General features: G+C 44.7%; 1 protein-coding gene across 6 annotated transcripts in view; it reads left to right on the top strand.

The window, feature by feature from the left end:
- The window catches only part of MITF (melanogenesis associated transcription factor), a 120,430-nt gene that overhangs the window by 8,116 nt on the left and 90,908 nt on the right, over positions 1–21,406 (top strand). For 2 of the 6 annotated variants that reach the window (XM_019536663.1, XM_019536658.1), the window contains exon 1: positions 2,240–2,365. The exons of 1 other annotated variant lie outside the window; for it this stretch is intronic. In XM_019536663.1, the coding sequence (XP_019392208.1) occupies positions 2,271–2,365 (95 nt within the window). In that variant the 5' untranslated portion in view covers positions 2,240–2,270. Of the gene's footprint in view, positions 1–2,238; positions 2,366–11,877; positions 11,902–21,406 lie in introns of those variants that run through there. 3 more of the 6 variants (XM_019536664.1, XM_019536657.1, XM_019536662.1) reach the window with 3 other exon arrangements.

Here is a 21,406-nt window from a genome sequence, read left to right as displayed (position 1 = left end):
GTGTCTTTTTGTAAAATGGGCAACAGTTTCTTTGGGGATGAGGAGCATATTTGCCAGCTGCCCTGAGTTAAGCAAAGTCCATTACCCTAGTGACCTGAATGTAGGTTTTCATGCTACAGCGCAGCTGCTTTTCTCTGTGCTTTCTTGAAACAAGTACTTAATTGTGGTTTCCTTCCAGCTGAGAGCAAAGCCATAGTTTTCAGGTGCGTAAAAGGCTAGTGAATTAAATATGTTCAAAAGGAGAACAGTGTTCAGCATGAAGAAGCTTCCTTTGGTATGTCTGGGGTGGCTTTCAATTTTCCTAGGTGAAATAAGATGCCAGAGTTGAGGACTTCTGGAAACATGTCTGGGATCTTCCTCATTTATCACTGCCAAGCAGACTTCAGGGAGACAGCAGGCCAAAGTGCTGTCTTGCCTGATTCATATGAAAGTGTTTTGGTGCACTCTGCAGACGTCCGTGCTGGATAAGTATGTAATTTGCCTAACGCTATGCAGTCCCAAATTTGTTGCTGCTGCTTATATTATAATATTGGCTATGGGCTTATCCTTTAACTGCATCAACTGCTTAAGTGTAAAATGGGTGAGACTGACTAGGAGCTGTCTTTTTTTACTCCAGGGCTCCTAGAGCAGCCCTGAACAGATAAGGTCCTTTCCTTCTCTAAGCTGCTATTAGAGGCATCAGGACCTCTTGGAAGTAAAGTAACCAGCTCTAACTAGGTGCCAGAAGCTCAGCACAGGCTGTCCCGGAGTTGATGATTGTTGCTTACACTGAGTTCTGAGTAAATGCTCCTGGAAGGTACATACCTCCACCTTTTTTATTTCATTTATTTTTTTTAGTCCTGAGTCTGTGTACTTCAGAAGAACTGGTTGCACCTACTATTCTGTAGTGCAGCTTGCATTTCTCTTTACTGCCAAATTCAGATGTATTTTGGTGGTCTTAGTCTGTCGGTGTTGTCAAAATGTCTGGTATGGAAAGTCAGCATTGCACGCAGGTACAGATTGTGTTCCCGACAATTTTCTAGCAGCTGCTGAGAAACAAACAGGAAGCTAATGTTGTTTCTTTTTCTTTTCTGAAATGGTACTCTTCTGCAGAGGACTTGCCTGCCAGCAATGCTGTTATTGGGAGTCTCCTAGGAAGCAACGTGGAAAAGATCATTCCACTTTGTATTTATAGAGGGTAGTGGTGGCTTCACTGGGAAAGTCCTATTGGGCGACGCTGTCTTCATATATTGCCTTTAAACAGGAGGATAACTATGACTGGATACCACAGAAACTGGGGGTTGGCTACCCATTTGCAGGGTGTTGTGAGGCTTTGTTGTAAGGCACTGTGGAGTTGCAAACAACACCTATGTAAGTGCTAATTATTAGTAATATTATGCATTGGTGGGTGGCCACAAGTTTTGAAGTTAGTTGCTGCTGCTATCTGTATACAATTAGATTAATAAAAGAAGTCATGAATCTCTGGGAATGAGGATGATTGGTACCATGCAATGCCTCTACATCCCCACCCCCCTGCCGACTGCCTGCATTGCATCTCTGGGGCCTTGTGTTCCTCGGAGATGCCCTGCATGTTCCCATTGTGCTTTTCCAGTCATCAATGCTGTGACAGGCCAGAGAAGGTATTTCCTTGAGCCCCAAGTGCAGGTGACTGATAGGGGCTGCAAAGCCCCTGATATCTTCTCTCACCTTTTGTGGCTGATTGACAGTTTTTTTTAAAATCAAAGAAAGGCGGGGGGAGGCTTGAGCTTGCAAGCCTATAGATTCCCACCTTAACATTACTTTAGGCTCTTGATAGAGTTTTTTTTGCTTGCATGAGAAATCTGGTGTAGTAATTAACCTCTGTTTTCTTCCAGAGTTCATAAGGTGCCAGTTTATTGCAGCAGAACTAACGTCATGAGAATTAAAACGTGCAAGATGTTCAGTAATGAAAGGTATTGAAATAGGACAGCACAGCAATGAACAGGGCACTGTGCTAGATCCCGGCAGTGAATGTAAAGCATTTGAAAAGGGATCGTTTTATTTCTCCTTTTGCGTGGTGAAGGAATGTTCTGAATTAGAATAGGAATTAGTAATGCCGACGAGATTTTCATTGTAGCAAACTGACTTCTCATTGTAACCCGCTGCCCAGGCACCAAACAATTATACCCCTTTAAAAGGCGGGAGGGGCTTTAATGCTCATGAGCCCACGTCAGCTGATCCATTGTCACTGTTTCATGTAGCTGTTCCTGTCCTGCAGTTTGGGAAGCTAAATTGGGCCAGCTTACACCAGAATGAAACGACTATTACGTTACTGCGCTTTAGCTTCCACTTACTGCGGCGCAGAACAGACGCACAAACCAGAGACAGCAGACCAGCTGGAAACACGGTAAGTTCCCCATCCCCTCCCACCTTCCCAGTATAATCATTTCTGTCTGGCTGTACCCTCACAATAGCACACGCATGGTTATCACAGAGCTTGGGATGGGGTGGAGGATCGGGGTGATGGCCCGGAGTGTTGGAAAGGTCTGGGGTATTCGTACCAGATGAAAAAGGTTTAGGATGGCTTGGAGACGAAGGAATCACAATTTTTGTGTCGGCATGACACGCGTCCTTCATTGAGGCCTCTGGGTTTATTAATTTAGGGCCACGTCCATATTGCAGCTCAGGTCAGCCTCACGATGTGTGTATGGGGGTGTGGGGAGGAAGAAGAAGTCTCCTCGCAGGTGACAGCTGCTCCGTAACGTGTGCTGATCACTTCTGGCTCCCTCATTTCGCTCTGTCCTTAAATTGCCCTCTCCACTGCCTGTATTGTGTAGGCTGAGCCCTGTCTCCAGGCTGCAGCGGGGGATGATGACCTCTTGAGTGGATTACCTCTTACCCGGGCTTCCCCTTTGTACAGAGGATCCCAGCCATGTCCCCTGCCCAAGGGCCCTTAAGTGACTGTGAGCATAGGAGGGGGCTTTTGACCTTGTGGAGGTCACTCCAGAATTGTTCAGATGTCCTTTACTCCTGTGCTAATGACTAGTCGCAAAAGAATACAGGCCTGGTAACGGGGACTCAAAGGCATTTTCAGATGAGCGTGATCTAGTTCAGTGGGGCCCAACCTTTTTGGCTGGCATGCTGTGTATTAGCCCCGCACCCTCCCCGAGTGCCACTCCAGTTCTCTTCCTCTGTGCCATCTGCTGTTTTCCTTTCTGCTCCCTTCTCTGTCTGATCTGCTGCTCTGCTTTCTGCCCTGTGCATCCTGTCTGATATCTTGCTTTACCCTGCCCTGTCTACTACTGTACCTCCTGTCTCCTCCCTGATCTGCTCCATGCCCCATTGAGAATGGCACTCATGGTGCAGATTGGCCACCCCATTGCAGCACGGGACACAAACTCCTCTGATTCTAATGCCCTGCTTATGGTGGTGTTGAGTATGCTTCACTAGACTTTACAGAGGACAGGGGTTGGAGTGGCTGTTAGGTCAGTTCACTGCAGATCTGACACACTCACCAGCTCTAGAGCAATCCATGTGCAGAGACAGACTATTTGATTTTACTGGTATTAGAAAAAGTTGCCTGTATTTTGTGCAGCTGAAAAGATATTTTATGTCCTGGGTAGTAACACAGGGTGATGCTCACCTTTTATACAGCCCAAGGCTGATGCAGTACTTGTTCCATTAAAATGAGGCTGAAGTGGAATTTAAATTATGTATGAATCTCATGTTAATTCTCTGTATGGTGGTGAGAATTTCACTTGTCCCTTACAAACAAAGAACGGGCTGGTGGAAAGTTAACAGCTCTTGCATCTGTCCTGTTTACATTTGAAGATGCCTTCACCAGGAAGTTGTATTTAATGGCTTAATTGAGTCTAGCCACCCCGGGGTGCCATGAGATCCTTTCAAGGGTGTTATGGTCTTTGCAGTGGAAAAAATAACAGAGCAACTCTTCTCAAGTCAAGAGATGAATGAAAGCTTAGAGCTGGTATTTTCTAAGGGGTGCTTTGGGTCTGGAAAGGTTGAGGACCACTGATATAGACAAACACCATGACTTTAATTTATGGCATCTTTATTTAATTAGTCTGCAGTACATAGGCTGTCAGAGAGCGAGGCTAGGGATGTTGTCTATAACTAGCTGCTTGCTCCATAGCAATAGCTTTCCAAGTTTGTTGTTTTTTTGTGTTTGTTTTTTTCAATCTAGCAGTCTAGCATCCTATGTTGCAAATACTGATTGCAGTTTGTTGGTTGATCCCTAGCATCTGCAGCGTCTAAATGTTCTTATTTGTCGTTCCCATTTTCCAAACCAGATTGAAAATGTAGACGACAGGTCAACGGCGTTAAATCCCACGTGCATGTACTCATTGCTCATCGTTCTCAACTACTTTGACAAAGTTCGCTTCTGCGTCCCCAGCTTTCAGAAGATGGCATGCAACACTTGTGCAGTCGCTTATCCACTCGCAGGTTCTCTACATCATTTAGGAGAAGCTGCTTATTCACGCTCTTCAAGAATCGTGCCAAAAATAGCTATTGCATTATGTCACAACCCATAGTCTCATAGAACAATTCATCTGATTCCAAACCTTGTTTATTTGCCGCCATTTTACATTTGGGCCGGAGAGCTTAGTATGAAGTCATTTGGACTTGAGCTGGTTCAGGAAGCCTCCCTTCTGCTTGGCACATCTGCAGGGAAATTCTTGTGAAGCAGGAGATTGTTTTCCAGCGATGTGTCTGCATGGGCCAAACAATAAAAATCCAGCGTGTGCTGCTTTCGTTCAGCACACGATTGTTGCCTGGTCTTGGTACCGTAGCATGGAGGTTCCCTGGTGGCAGAGCTGAACCCCATCGTGTCAGGTGCTGCACAGACCCAGAACAAAGCAGCAGTCCCTTCCCCAGAGGGAGTTTACTTGCTGCACCTAAGACATGAGAAACACATGGGGACACAAATGAGATGATGTTGGTCAGCATGATGGCAGCAGTCATGGCTTATCAGCTGCCCTCAAACATTTTGGAGGAATCCCAGCAAGGGCGAGTTTTGGGGAAGGAGTTGAAGGAGGCCAATACAATGGCTTTGGAGATGTTAAATTTTCATATGTGCCTGCCTGGGCTTTCTCCCACACTTGGAAGCAGCTGCCCCAAAACAAGTGAGTGATGAAGCTTGGCATCCTGGTGGGTCAGCTGATTTTTCTTGGTACTAATGAGAGGACTGGTGGTTGGGGTGAGGCTGAGAAGGGCTGTGGACTACAAGCATCCTGTGTTTGAGCTGAGGAAGGAGGGCGATGGTGGTTGAAGTGAACACTTGGAGAGCAGTCCTGGAAGGGTACAAGCAGGACAAAAGAGCCCTTGGCCAGGCCAGAGAAAGGGAGCTAATAGGGATCTAATAGTCCATTGAAGTCGAGCACTTCCCCATTCCTTCACCCCTTTTCTTGCCTAACCTCTTCCAGCATTGGTCTCTCTGCAGGCAGCCCCACACTGTGCCTCATCCTCTTGTGTTTGCACATTCACACAGCATCGCCTGGTTTCCAATGGCAAGTGCTTCAGCACCTTTTCTTCATTTCTGCCTTGTGTGTAGAGTCCTGTGTTTTGTATTGGAAACAGTAATTCCATGCGCAGAGAGCCGCTCAGTGTTTTGCTGACCACCACAAAAGCCATTGGTGAAGTTCTGGCTCTGAAGCCAATGGCAAAGCTCTTGTTGACTCGAACAAGATCAGCATTTCATCACCGGCCTCGGGAGCATGCAGTTTTGGATCCTGATCCCGTGTCACTGGCAAGCATTGTATGGAAGCACAGATATCCAGGCCAGCAGATCTTAGTAAGGACTAGGGCCTAAATTAAGATGCAGCATGACAAGGGAGTAGTGTCCTCCTTGGTAGGGATGAGACAAACCTCCTTTGTAATGGAAATAAAAACAAATCTTTATGGAGGCTGCTGACCATAGCCAGTGCCCTGGAGATCTCTGTCCCCCCAGCTCTCAAAGTCTAAACACAACTGCCTAGTGTTGCCACACTGCGTCTTCCAGAGTCCACAGAGACTACAAGGGGGCATCAATACAATCCAGTTGTTTGCACGGGTTAACAGTGCACGTGACTTGAGGATTTTGCGGTTGAAAGAAGGATACTGTTCCTTTGGTGGGAAGATTAAGATTTATTCTCTGTGCATTGATACTCTTCCTCTTTCTTTCGTTTTTGTTTGGTTTTGTTTGTGTGCCAGATATTAGCTTGGTTTTTCCCCGTCCATCCTCTTGCAGTAAGTGGAGCAAGTAGATACGTAGTGAAGATAGAAGCAGTCTGTATGTGAAGGGCTCAGTTTTTATATATTGGCCCTCTCCTCTCCAAATACCTGCCTACAACATAGTCCCATTTTTCATATAGTACCAATTTTTAGGGGACATGATTTTGGATGAAGTCGCTGAGGGTTGAAATATACAGTGTTCAGCAGCTCTCAGGATTAGGTCCAGGAAGCGTGCCTAGAATAGAAGATGTGTACAGCATAACAAAATATCTCAGTGCTCACACCCATGGATCACTAAGACATAGTTTTATGAACTCTCCTCCATTTCTTCTTACCTAATGGGAAAATACATGGCAAGCAGGGGTTACATATCTCATCAGGGACTCTCCAGTACAGGAAATACCTGTGTTGCGCTACATGACTTCCCATATCTGTTGCATTGGATTTTCAAAGAGAGAAACCCCACTCTTTGGAGGGAGGGTGAGGGGAGCTAACAGAAAGGGACAACACTGATCGGAAGCAAAATTAGAGAAGTGGATTTGTTATCCAACAAAATTATGGAGAGGATAAAGGCTGTATCAAATTTAAAAAGAGGATTAGGATGGGATTGGACAGAAATGATGAAACGTAACAAAAGCAGCAATTAGCTGGTGACCACTTGGTTGCCGATCTCTCTGGAAGGGTGGCTGTTTCCCCGAGCATTGCGCTTCTGCACATCCACATGTGTGTACACACACAAAGCTCCTTGGGGTGAAGACTTACTTTTGTGGTTGTACAGAGTCTTGGAAGAAGGATCCCCTCAGTAAAAGGTGCGGTTGGGCGGTTGCACAATGCCAATAATGCCTGATAAAAAGTAAGTCATAGCAGATTTGGCATTTCTAGTCCTTTCTTTTTGTGCTTCCTTCAAAGCTGTGAAAACCGCCTGGAGGCTGGGCTAATGAATCATAGCAAATGCGCCATGTGTTGGCAGCGGCATGCCAACCTGCTTTACATTCTGTTCTCCTGCCATCAATTTAGGAAACTGTTGGAAGCCTGCCGGCAAAAGTTTATCTGAGGATTTGGGAATTGATATGCCGCCCTCCCCCCTGTTTATTTGTATTGGGTTGTTTGCATGGTCCTTGATACTCGTTCTAGCTGGAAAGCAGGTTGTAGTTAGGAAAGCAAAAACCCTGTGAAATTCCTCTGATTGAATAGATGAGCTATCTAGAACAGAGCAGATGGGGAAGAAAGTGGCATGAGCAGGTAGAAATCATTCAAAGAAGTATAGCTGTGTTTTGAGACCCTAGGAAAGACTACGTGGAGTCTTGCTTTAGTTTTTAGATCAGTTGTTACCTTCCCGGTCTTGACTATTTGCTTTGGTTTGGCATTCATTGAAATGCCATTCACTTTTCATGCACTAGGATGTTTGTTACTAGGAAATACATAAGATGGTCATTTTAAGTGATCTGTGTGGCTCTATTTTATATATCTGTTTGGTTCACCCAGCCATATTTTTGCAGACCGTGGTTTTGACCCATATACTAATGTATGGCATTTACAAAATGCCTTTGGTCTTCAGGAAGAAACGTTTCTCAGATTATCTCGTCATGCCTGTTTGGGACGTGGCATCGTACCTGTTCTGCAGAGGGTGGGGATAAGGCAAGGGATATAAGTGACTTGGTTGATACCACCGGAGGGAATTAGTGTCAGTTCTGCAGTTTGAACACTGGTTCTGGGCCCAGACTGCTAGAACGTGCCCTTCTCTTTAGCTTTTGCTAATGCTTATATTGAACTTTATGGCTGGGTTAAACGAGAGGACAGTTAAGAAATAAATGGAGCATTTCTTTGCAAACCCCATTTTGCAGCTTCACGGCCACCATGATATTGCGCGTCTTTGAAACGGAGCCCAGATGCATGTCGAATGTGTACATAAATACTCTTCTGGTTCTTTCGGTATTCTTCCAAGTACAGACCTACTTTGTATTTACTACTTCTGTCACTGTTTTTCTGGGAATCTCAGTCCTGTGCTAACTTCGCATACTCCAAGAACATAACCTTTTCCATCATTTGAGCAGCTGCCCAATAGCTTGTAGTAATGTTCCCACTTTTTTTTTTCTTCTTCATTTCTGCAGTGTCAGGAAGAAAAAAAAATAAATCTGTAATCCAAGTAATACTCTAAATTTAGAAGTGTTAAGTTTCAAATGGGAAAGATTTGTGATGGCTCCCAAGCTGGTTTTGTAATGAAAGGAAATGTATTTGACGTTGCCAGAATTTACGGTCCCACCAGAGGCTTGTGAAATAACTGTTGTACCAAACACTTGGGGCTGCAACAAAGCTTGCTGACACATGCAGGTTACTGAAGGGTATTTCTGATGGTTGCCATGCAGATGGGTTAGTAGGGAAAATACTCTTTGCATGGACTAACGTAGGACCACCTCAGTGCCACCAGCTTGCAAACAGACCTCTGTATTGATTATGGGGAGCATTACACTTCTAAACAGATGCTGTGACATGTGCCAAAAAGCCCAGAACAAAAAAGTCGGCCCCTCGGCCTTTCCTTCAAAGCTGCTCTTTGCTTTGTTTAATGATAGTATGGTGGCATGGTATTTAAAACCATCATTAATGAGTACAAAAGGTGCTGGGTTGGCTGACCTAAAAGAGTAAAGCCCTCCCTTTATTCAGAGAGCAATGGGCAGTAGCAGTGTCCTTCTGGGGCCAGAGAGTAAATTATCCTTTGTGTCTGTTCAGTCCTTGACCCCTCTGCTGCTTTGGCTGTCACTATATGTCCCAATTAATGTTGAGTGCCCTGGTGGCTTTCTGACTTTAACACTAGGACCTAGATTGTGACCAATTAATTTTGTAATGGTCATTAGGTGGTGAAATATTTCATTGCCATCAGGTTCAGTAGGATTTTAGTGCATTTTGCCCACAGTTGTGTGCATACTACAGGCAGCATTCTCAGCCTGTGGAAAGGTATTACATAGCACCGGTAAATACTTGCATTATGGCAGCACCCAAAGGTCCCAGTCGGGATTGGTATCCAGCACAACGGGTCCCCAGACAGGCAGACCTCTGCCGGTGGAAGAGTGGTGTGATGCAGCAGTCTAATCCAGCCTATACCATGTGCCCCTGGCAATGTGACATGGGTCTGCACAGCCCCCTGGATCAGATGGTGTCATGGAGCAAAAAGAAATGCAGTGTTTGGAAAGATAGCTGACTGTAGGAAAAGGTATTTAATGAGCTTTCCCCTTTTTCTTTCCTTGGAAAAACTGCTTTCTGCCTTAAATTTTTGCTCTGACAGCTGAAAGTGTGGGAATTAAAGAATACATCATATTTAACAGAGGAAAAAAATGTAAAATTTTCCATCTTGAATAGCTGAGTGGAGGCAGCCACTTTTGTCCAGTTGTACCTTGTAAAATTTATGACAAAGCTTCCTGATTGATATACCGCAACACCCTTGAATCCAACCAGGTCCTGCTCCCTACTTTTTCTTCTGCAGATCGCCAAGTGCTTTTGCTAGTCTCAGGTTAACTGTGTAACGTAGTCTCATGTCTGTTTACAGACAGGGGAGTGGAGCCATTAAGAGGCCCTGCATCTTGTCCAAGGCAATTTTGGTCCCAATTTTGTAAATCGCTTGAGCACAAACTTAATTGTATTCCCAGGTTGAAATGCCAGTGGGCGCATCTGCATGTCACTGTATGGCACGCTATGGCGCTGTAGCGATCGTGGGGGTCTACACGTGATTGCTAGCTATGTCACTGTAGCAGCAGCGTGCTCCCTGCTTATAGCATACTGCTGTGGCGATGTAGCAGGGACATTTTTGTGTGTGGCGCAGTATGGGTGTTTTTAGTACATCCCGAAGTTACTAAAACACAGTGCAGTAACAACATTGCTGTACAGCGATGTGTAGACATGCCTAGTGGGACCTAATTTCATGCCTAAAGTTAAGCATAAACTTAAGTGCTTCAATAAACAGCAGTGCAAGCATGAATTGTGGTCTCAGTGACTTAGTGATTCAGAAAGTAAAAGAGCCTTTTGAATCTAACTCCCACTTCTGTATTTTAGACTCTTTCTTCCCTTAGTCTAGTAGTCGTCTTTCTCACTGTGTTGTCATAGTATAAAACAATACCGCCCCCCCCCAAAAAAAAATCAGTCCAAGTCTTGAAAGAAATGCTTTTTAATGCAAAACTTCATCAGTCCTAATAATATCATTTTTCACAATATTGAAGTACACATTGACTAGGCACATTTTCTCTGTAGTGCCAAGGGACTTAACATAGCAAATACTATGCTCTGTTGCTAAGAATAGTGAGTGCAGTTATCTCCCCCCTGCCCCCCCGCAAACTTTCTTGCCAAGCTTTTGCCATCTGCTTATCTGCACTGCAAAAGATCATGCGTATCTTCATTTTGTCTTTACAGAAAATAATCTCCAGCTCTTCTGTTTCAAGACATTTATCAGAAGACATCCTTTTTTTTTTTTTTTTTAATTTTGAAGAACTGTGAATCTAAGCCCAATGGTTTTTCTGCGATAGAGAGAACTCCTGATGTGCATCAGAATAATGCAACTTAACAGGAATCTCTCTTTATTTGTGCTTCTTCATTTTTAGCTATTCCAGTGGTAAACAGCAACACTCACTGGCGAGAAGGAGAACAACAGACCATCCGCTTATAGTCCAGCCACTGGGGGTAATACAAAATTATGCTCTTTGGTGGGGAAACAGTTAACGTTTTAGCAGGAACCTTGTAGCCAAGGGTAAGATAGGAGTCTGCTCCTCAGTTGTTATCTGGCTTGATGAGTGGTGAGGCAGAGAAATCTGTAGCTCCAGAACTTGTTTGCAATAATCAAGTTGAGTTTAAGTGAGCTGTCCTATTGCTCCACGTTCACGTGAGCGAGACCAAACACGTTCTTACAAAACACTTCAAAACAGCAACAGATACATTTACCGAGAGGAATGTCTCAGAGTCACTGCACGGGAAGGGGCAGCAGTGCGACCATCAGCCCAATAAACATGTGTAAACCCATTTACTGGGAGCTGTCTAGCTGCTGTTGCTGGTAAACGGGTAAGTGCTTAAAGTATCTGCTTGAGCAAAACACCTGTTCATGGTAACAAGAGGAGATTTTGCCCGAGGAAGGAATGATGGCAGGGCACGGAGAACTATTAGTCCATTACTAAGGCATAGAGATGGATAAAATACAAGCAGTGTGCTAAAAAGGTCACATTTTACGTGATCTTGTCTAATTCCCACTAACTTCAGTGGGAGTACCTAAATACCTTTACAAAAATTGGGAGTACCTAAATACCTTTACAAAAATTGAACCTTTGTTATAGTCTCGTACTGAACAAAGCAAGGAGGTTCGTGGGGGCGTGAAGGAGAGGCTCATTGGAAAAGGGAAAGAAGGGTGAGAACCAGCGAGGGGGATCTTAATTTTTAAGGCAACTTCACATCACTGCTGGATCCATCCCCTGGTTTGCATGCAGCCAGCCCTGTGTTTGCTCCCCAGCTAATTTCGTCCTCTACACCGCGTTTTGCTAGGTCAGTTGGTGTCTGAGCAAAGAGCGGCAGCCCAGGTGTAGCTTTCTCGTTTGCTCGCTCTGTCAGTCCCCATAAAAGGGTACTGCCAAACCTCCCTGCCTCGGGTGCATCCCATTATCAGCTGTAGTACTTGCAACAAGGTCCAAATCTCCTGCTTTCAGTTAGGAACCGGGCTTTTCTTCCGAGGATGATCTACTCCTGGTATGTAGCTGTCAAGAGGGATCGTTTGGGTCTGTATGTACAGTAGGAAGGTTGCTGGCTGTTGTGTAACCAGCCCTCAGGTAAAGGTCAGGAGGGCCTCCAAGGCGAAATGTGCTCTGGTCCTTGTTGCAAAAGCTGCTTTGCATCCTGCAGAGCATGATGCTACTTGTTTCCATAGGTTTAAGAAATACCCCGGCAACAGGATGGATTGTGTGAGTGCTAAAACTGGGTGAAGTGCCCAGGCTGCTGGTAGCTTTTATGCTGAGCAGTCAGCCAGACAGGCCCTACATAATATCTGAGCATTTCAGATTTTCCCACCCACTGCAGCTGCTGTGCTTTTTTCACTTCTCTGGCTACTGGGTAGTTGACCTGGCAAACAAACCCCTGTGTTCTGGATTTCCTTCATTCTGTACATTGCATTTTTTTTTTTTTTGGTTCTTTCTGTGCTGCTTTATGCAAGAGGGGACACTTTGGCCCTGGGGATAAGTGGTCAAGTGCAAGAAGAGCACTAGTTAACCCTTTCTGCCTCTGGTCTCGGTCTTCATGTCCAAGCTATCTCTGAACAAATGACTTCAGCATCCTGCCATATTTTTGTTAGATTCTCAATTCTGAGATTCGTTCTAGGCCAACTTGTCCACCTGCTTCTAGAGGCCTGTGATGTAGACTGAGGTTTGGTTTAAACTGGTAGATGAACAGCGTTTTCCTGCAGGGAGCTTGCAAAGAAAGGGTTCCCTAGTACGGCAGGAACGCCAACTGCGAGTTTGTTGGGCTGAGCCCTGTCTTTGCACGTGTGTGTGTGGTGCCTCGGGCAAGTCATGAATAGCCTTCTGTACAAATGCTCAGTAACAAATCAATGCACTTTAGGAATCTGACAAACACTGTTTTATTGAGGTAGCAAAAGGAAGCAAAGCACGCGCCTTGCTTGTAATTGAAGAGCATTGTTTAGACTGCAATTAAAATGAAGGAAAAAATAATCTTCTAAATGCCCCCAAAGGTCCTGTTGGAATGTGTAGCATGTGATTGCAGTGTTATTTTTATTTTTTTATAGCTTGTGTAGAGAAGAGCTAAAGGGGAGGTGATCTTGTTGCATGAGAAACTACCCAGAAAGAAATCCCATGAAGGTGAAAGGCCATATCCTTGTGCCTCAGGTCCCAAACTGACCCCTAAATGATATGGTGATGGAGAGAAGCCTCTTTTGGTTAGTAGGTTATCCTAGAATTGCTCCTGCCTGCCCCTCTACCTTGAAATATATGGTATTAGGTGCAGGAGGTCTGATCTGTTGTGGCAATGCCTATGTTTCTAATCTAGCTATCCTCATTTCCTTCTTGCATCCAGGAGCACAGCTGTGCTTATCTACACGAGATGTTGATAGTGCGCGCTTGACAACTGATTGAATGTGAATAGCAAGAGAACATCACACTTACAAAGACCTCAAATGTTTCTTGTCTTGCTAAAGTCAAAAGAGCAGTCTCATTAGCGGCATCTAGGATTGTGCCTTCTCTCACATTTTCTGACTATGGTTCGGTGTTGGCTTTTCAGATTTAAAAGTGGGTTTGTTTTGGGTTTGTTTTTGGTCCCACTATATTACGTGACATAATGTGTTATCAGATTTCATCTGAAAGATAACACTTTCATCACTCTTTTCCACCCCCCCCCAATCTTCTCTAGAGTTGATCACAACAAACCAGAGCAGACTTTGTCCCTAATGTTGTATGTTTTTCCCCCTTTAATGAGTACTAGAGCACAGGCTGGTTGAGGAAACACTGGGAACTTCCTGTGTTGTTGTCCCTTCCTTTTAATCGGTGAGTTTACACAGGGGAAACCTATTAGTTATTTGTTGAGCTGTAATATAGGTGCAGTCTTGTATCAAATATCACTGACGGTAGGACGGGGGGGCCCAGCACCTGTTCCTGGAAATCTACGAGAAGGCTTCACAAAAAATACATCAAAAAATAATTTCATGTTTCTTAAGCCTGCCTATTGAATGCACCCGCTGGCATAGCATATGGGTTCTAAATATGGAGAGCACAGAAACAATACCTTCATCAATACATGCATTGTGTGTGGTCAGCTTATCTTTTTATAACTGTAATTCCTGGCTAGCAGCCAGCTCTCAGGGTAACTCGATATTTTCCATCTCCAGGAGAAAGTTCTGTTGATCTGCCCCGTCGCATCAAGTAGCTGCGGTGACCTATCCTGATAGCGATCTTTGGCCTGCGTGCTGCTAGCCCGAGATAATTGTTGGAAATGTTCACATTTTTTTTTTTATATTTCTGAAACATGAGACCTATTTAATAATTTATGAGGAACAGTTGCAGATAAGTGATTAGCTGGTGAGTCATACATTCCTCTTGCTCTTTCTTTTTTGGTACGTCACAAACGAGCTAAAAGCTCATTCATGCCAGATATCGTATCCATGAAATCAAGCTGTGGAGGGGTGCACAGGATGCCTGCTGCTGTGCTTTTAAATGGCTTGGTGTGGGAAGGGGGGAAATCTATTCTGCTATAATTTGTGGGTAAAATGCTTTGGAGACTGAACTGGTTGCATACAGTGTGCATTAGTTAGGTGCTCACTTAGTGTCCATGCTTAGCACTCTTCCTTGTCTTCCCACTGATGAGCACGTGTGTGTATGGGGGGGGGCAGGAGGGGGAATGAGAAGGCTTGGTTTTGCAGACACCGTGATTAGGGAAATAACCAGGCTGTCCAGGGACAAAGAGGAAGTGGTTGGGAAGTGATATGAAGGAGAGTTGTTCCCTAATTTCCTTTTGCAGCCTTCCATCAAGATGCCCTGTTCATTTTTCTCTCCTCTTAAATGTCCCACTTTCTCAGGGTTGCCCCTCTAGTCCCTCGCCAGAGAGTGTGTTAACAGAGGTGTGAGGAGGTGATCTTTTGTTTCTTCTCCTCTTTTAAAAGCCAGGCATGAGCCCATGCTCTTTTCTGGCTGGCGAAATTGAGAACTTCTGCCTCAGCTTCCTTCTGACCATTGCCTGTTCACCCTTTCTTTCTGCAGATCTCTACCTTCCCCTGGTTTCACCATGCTGCCTGTCCTTTCCTTGCCCTGCATTTTGTTCTTCTTTTCCTTTAGCAGCCTCTCATCCTCAGTCCTTCGGCTATACCTTCCTCCTTCCCACTTTTCAATACCATAACCTGCCTTTTGGAAAGAAGCCAAGGAGAGGAATTTGGGTCCCCCTCATTGCTTTTTTTGTGTGGCAAATCCAGTCCTTTTATCCAAAGCTATTAAGCTGTGCTTGGCCAAGACAAGTTCCCCTTGCAGCACCTGCTTAAGAATGTAGTGGTCTTGTTGGGAGCCTCCTGAGAAGTGGGTGAATCGCTAGTGCATTAGTTAGGTGCTCTGGGGCCAGATGTTCAGCAGCTGTGCTGACTTTTTTTTGTGCTGCCACAGTGGTGCAAAAGAACGGGGTGTCCAGGGATCTCCCTGCTGGAAACCCTCCAGCAGAGCCAGTTCTTCTGCTTGCTCCTGGCTGTCCCTGCTGCTGGAGGAGATTTGAGGCTAGCAGTTTGCTTACCAGCAATCCAGAGCAGGTGGAAGAGACTTCTTGGGGTCCTTGTAGGCTGCTCTAACTTGGATGCTCCTTTTAACATACACCAGGAGAAAAACTGACTTCCTCTGCGATTGATGGCTGGGAGATGCAGAGCTTTTTCTGCCTCTTTGTCCTTCCTTTCGCACTCCTTTTGGGTCCGGTGTTTAGCCTGGCTCGTTGGGAACTGAGACTCTCCACTAGATTTATCAACTTATTATTTTGTCTAGGCAGCCAGGCTACTTCTGCTTACCATTTCTCTATTGCCTGGTTTCTTCCGCTGACATAATTTGCTCTGGGCTGAAATGGTTTGTTTTTCCTTGCCTATGGTTATCTCTGTCTTCATTCCCTTCCACATCACACTCATTTTTCTTTCTTTCAAGAATTTCAGTGTCCATCCCTGAAAATGGTCTCTATTTTAAAGATATTTTACAGCAGTGGTTTTCAACCTTTTTGTTTGTGAACCTCTAAGAAATTTCAAATGAAGATGTGGACCCCTTTGGAGATTTCAAATGGAGGTGTTGGACCCCTTTTGAATTGTAAGTGTGGGTAATCATATACTTTTGACTGATCTTAGCTATCTTTTGTGGACCCCCCAGGGGTCCACAAGTGGTTTTACAGCATTACTCATTCCTTGCGGAAACACTAGCTAAGGTCAACTTTTAACTACAGATGGCCTTGAGGGGAAGTCCTGAGGAAGAGCTTGATGCTACATAACACAATTTGTCCTATACTTGCCAACACTTTCACTGAAAGCACCAGATGAATGCCATACACTCTTGCAGGGGAGGAGGGGTAGGAAAGTTACCTACTCACTGGCCACTGAACTTCTGTCTTCCAGGTTTGGGTTGGGATAATAAATTTTTTTACCATCGGCTTCAGCATGAAGGGCTGTAATCTGGTATTTCTAAATACCTAATCCTATTCATGAAACTGCCTTGACAAAAGGAAGAGAAGCAGTGCCAATTGCAGCCTAGTTGATTTGCTGCATTTACAAAAATGAAACCAGCCACCCCCAAAAAGCAGGTGTGTACTCATGTGATAGTGTTTGAGCGGCTGGAGTGCAGAGACTGCTGCCGTCCTCTGTTGTTTCCCTATGCACTTCCTTTTGTTGTTCCTTTGGGGCACAACCTAGGTCCCTGTTTGCCCTTAGTACAGTGCCTAGCATAGGGTGGGGCAATTGTGCACCATCATGAGTACTCCTGTGTGCTATCATAATATAAATTGGTGGTAGTGGTGAAGAAGCCACTTACTAATTACACCTACTACTTCCTTAACCATTGCTCTAACATATCAAAAAGGGAAATAAATTGGTGGTTTTGTGTGATAGGCATGCATAAATTAATATCATTTCCATGTAGTGAGATTAACCTTATGGTAAGGCAGGAATGTGCTAATAAAATGTGTTCATCAGGGTGGGTAGCAGCATGCTGACTGATAATCAAATGGCCTTGGTCAGTCTCAGTTGAGGCAGTCATTATTTTTTAAGTCTTATTTCTTTATCTTAAACTTTTCTACTGTTTTTTTTCTTCTTCTCCCCCGACCTTACTACAAAATGACTGAAATCTCAAACATTTTACCTTTTTTTTTTTTTCTCTCTTTTGTACATATGACAAACTTAAACACAGTTTTTACTTTCACAAGATGCGTTTGTCAAGGTCTAAAGTGAGAAGCAAAATGTAATGCGGTAGAACCCTCCATGACCCAAATTACAGCTCTTCCACACTCTGCTTAGCTGCTGCATCTCTGGGAAATAATTCGCAGAAAGAAATCTGTATGATAAATAGGAGCAGGTGTGTCAAGGGAACATATTAGAAAACCGCCACTAAGGAAGAGTTAGAACATACTGCTTGGCTCAATACATTTCTGACTGATGCTGCACAATATTTGAGTCTATTGAAGGGACTATGATTCATATTTATTTATAACGTGCGTGAATAATTATTACTCAGAAAGGGTGAGCGTTATTTTCTTGGGAAGTCCCTTATTAGAAACTCTGTCTCATCAGGGGTGAAGTGGCCTATTACTTAACGAGTTTCAGTTAACATCTGGCCGAGGACTAGAGGGGAAAAATTGTGAAGCTAAATACTATAAATAAGAGGGCAAATGTGTCAGCATCCCAGACGGTGTTTTATTATGGTATATTTCTCATATTTTGTAGCTGGTTTCAGACTAATAATGTGTTCTTCCGTGTGCATGCTGCTAAGTGTATGGAAACTATACTAAGGGGTAGGGGGAAAAAGTCTCATTCTCTCCCTAAAGGGGGAGGGGAGGCATCCATTTCACTCTTGCTGCTTCTCACATTTGGCATTGTTCTTTCCTGGCGTCTATCTCAGTCTTGCAGACCCTGCAACTCTCACATCCTCTTCCTCTCTTCTGCAGGGGAGAAGATCCTTTTTGTCCCTAAGGATCCCTGGCACCCTCCTGTACTGCATAGGACTCGGTCATGAACCAGGGCCATTGCTGTTGCAAGCCGTCCTCTCTCTGTTTGGCATCAGGAGTGGTCCTGGCTTCTCTACCATTTACTGCTGGGCAGCCCAAGTGGGTAAATGATCTGCAAGGCTTGGCCAAGCCCCAGAAGAGTTGCTGCATGTAGCGACACATCCAGTGCATGCTTGGCACCATAGTTGCCTCAAGTCTGCTTGGAAGTCTTCAGTCCTGTCCCTTGGTATCAAACAGGCAGCCAGCTCTGCTGCATGCCCTTGCTTTATGCACACTGTGCGCCTCTGAGGTGAGGAAGGGTTTTCAGCCATACGGACTCGCCTCAACGGATGTTACGAGGCATGGGGAAAACTTGCCGACTGAATTTGAAACAGCAGATGAACTGCTTCACTACTTTTCTCCGGAAGCAGTAATCAAAACTAACAAAGTCTGTCTTGCTTCTAAAGGCTGGGCTTTGACAAAGCCCTGGGAAAAGCAGCCCGTTAATAGTCTCCTAGAGCTTTTTCTGGATATCTTTTACAGCTGATGGCATGTGAAAAGCTTTGTCGTTTGTATCGCACGCGCTGCTTCATCCCCAAGTGCATTGCTGCTCCAGTAGAACAACAACATTTCGTTAGACCAGGGGTCGGCAATGTTTTTGGGCAAAGTGCCGCATGCCAGGGGCAGATGGTGGGGGAGCCACGAGGGGCCTGATTCTTGTTGTGGAAGTGCAGCTTTGGCCCTTTTTTTTAGCCATTTTGCGCCAAAGTGTGTGCACCAGGCAAAATGGCTTTACATGCCACGCTCTGGCCCTGGTGCCAGGGGTTGCCTACCCCTGCATTAGACTTGTCCTATAATGGGCCTACTGCCCGTATGACATCTATTCCCTTGAGGGAACTGTCCCTGTAATTAAGTGATAAACCGAGCTTTATAACTGGTAGGCCCAGAATATGGCCAGGCTGGTTTTTTATTTCTTTTGTAAAAACTAACTTCTGTGACATTTTTTTCCCCACTTACTCTTTTAATTCGCCTTCTTGCTGGTACTGAAAGCAACAGGCATGCCAAACAAAGTGGTGTTTCAGGAAGGAAACTGGCTTCAATTTAGAGTGTTCAGAGGATTAGAAAAGCAATAAGATCAATGGAAAATGTAGCAGTGTTGGATAAATATCTTGACAATGCTCTGTTCAAGCTGCAGATTTAGTGAGATTGGGCATAACAGCTTTTGGGCACCACCTAGTGTAGCAGAAACCGGAAGTTATTAAGGCAACATTGCTTATAATTTACACCCAGCTTGATAGCTTCCTGCAGGCTGGCAGGGATGTTAATTGAAGAGTGGTGAGCCTTTATTGCAAGAGTAGCAAATAACCATTTGGATGTCTAGTGGATGGCTTTCCTAGGGTTTTTGGTTCCCCTATCGGGTGGTGCTTCTTAACTGGCGCTCGCTACATATTCCACGATCTTTTCCGCTCTTTAAATCAAAATGGTGTCAGCAAAAAACCCCCCCCCAAAACCCCCCTGTGCATTTGTGGGAAAGACATCTCAAATCTACTTCCGTACAGGGTGCTCATGCTTGGTACAAATGACTAGGGGTTTCAGCACCCTGTTTCTCCCTGGCTCTATGGAGACATGAAAATATTTCCAGTAGCCCATTACTTATTGATGCAAACATTTTATAATGGTGTTGTGCATTATGTTGGATTGGCTCTGTGGAGTCCTCAGTGCATTTGCATGGTACAGTGAACAGAAACCATCCATTGACTCTGTATTGTAAGCAGGCTCTGAACTCTTATGCTTGGCTCTGGTAACAGTACTTTTAGCAAGTTGTTTTTTATTTTTGTGGCTGCAACGGGCTGTTACTGTTACTTTGCTGTTATGGTATACTATGCTTGATATGCAAAGTCTCTGTGCTAACTGTTGAAAAGTTTTCTGAGCATACAAATAACAGGACTTCAGGTATCTCTGGTTTGGAGTGGGGCAAAGACTTTCTTTGGTTTTGCTCCCTTTGAAATTTTTCTCTAAAAAGTGCCTGAGATTCTTCTTGGAACTAGAAGTTTCTGATACTAGGGAACTCCTACCAAAATGCCCTCATGTCTCTCGGAGAGAAGCAGACGTTAATGGTCAAGGAATATATTTGAGTAGGAAGCCTGGTAAGCAGGCAGTGCAAATTTATTTTGACTCCCCTCTGCTACTTTCACCACTGTGTTTTGTTTCTTGTATTCCTTTGTTTTTCCAGCTACTCTTCTACTCTTTAAATCTCTTCCATTTTTTGGGAACATCTAACTTATATTCTGTTTGGGGGAGGAAGGCTTGTATCCAAGTGGCAAGCAGTGCAACGGTGGAGGAGCAGAAATGCTGACCGAGGGGGCAATGTCAGATCCTGGCTTTTGAAAACCCAGCCACTTCCATGACAAGAACTGCAGTGTAGAAAACAAATTTAAGGTTGCTGCCTCTCCATTTCACATGCAAGGTGCTAAATACGTATCCACCTTCTAAGAACTTTAATTCAGAATTGTATTTGTAGGAGTTAAACACTGTGGAAAGACAGGTTCAAAACCCTGGATGCACGAGTAGGGTTGTGATGCATCAGGCTGCGTCCTCTGTGTTGAACACATGGGTTGCACAAAGCTGTCACCCAGCCTGAGAGACATGCTTATTGCATATTGTGATATGTGGAAAAGGCATCACAGAGCAATTGTCCACCCTTGATTTCATCTCCGCAGCTGGCCAAAATCCACGGAACAATGGCTTTGCCTACGCAGGGATGTTGGCATGGCTCACAGCATGGCAGCTGTTCAGCCTGGCTTTGTGGCCAAAAGAGATTTGTGTTTTTAAAGGGGATCTGCTTCAGAGAAGCAGATGACCAAGAAAGAAAGGAGGCAATAGAGCTTTAGCCCTGGCTGAAATACTGCACATCCCCTTCTGCAAGACTGACTCCCTGGGCCATCCATTTGACTCTTCTTCCCTCCCCAAGGCTCATAACTCATGTATGTGTGCGCACGCACCTTTAAAGAGAAAGGAGACTGGTTAAACTCTATTACTAAGCCTCTGTTCCTTGTTTTGCTATGGGTTATGGATTGAAAACCCAGAGGGGCCATGGCCGAGGTGACATCTTTAGGGAAAATGTATAAACCACTAGGACAGGAGCAGGCAACTTTTTTAGCTGGAGGGCTGCTTAACAAGTTTTGAGCTGTCAGGCCACCTGAGTAGCCCCGCCCCTTGGCAGTTGCCCCGCCCCAGTCACCATTTTTGAACTGGAAGTCCTGCCCCTAACACCTGCCTGTTGCCATCGAAGTCCCTCTCCTTGCCCTCTGGAAATATTCCTTTTAGGAGGGGAGGGTTGCCAGAGAAAAAACAAACCACACATTAAAATTCAAACGCCTACTATAGCATATTTCATTACAAAAATATTTTTGTCATGATTTGTGTTTGCATAGTGTACGTAGAGGTGATTGCATAATAACTCAAAAATAAAAACTTACTCTTGTGTATATAGACTCTGTGGTGCGGTGTGGGGTATGTATGGTGGCTGTGTGTGTGTGTGTGT

This window comes from Crocodylus porosus, unplaced genomic scaffold, assembly GCF_001723895.1.
Source record: "Crocodylus porosus isolate Cpor-Errol unplaced genomic scaffold, CroPor_comp1, whole genome shotgun sequence".
NCBI lineage: Eukaryota > Metazoa > Chordata > Crocodylia > Crocodylidae > Crocodylus > Crocodylus porosus.
This window is presented reverse-complemented; position numbering and strand designations above follow the sequence as displayed.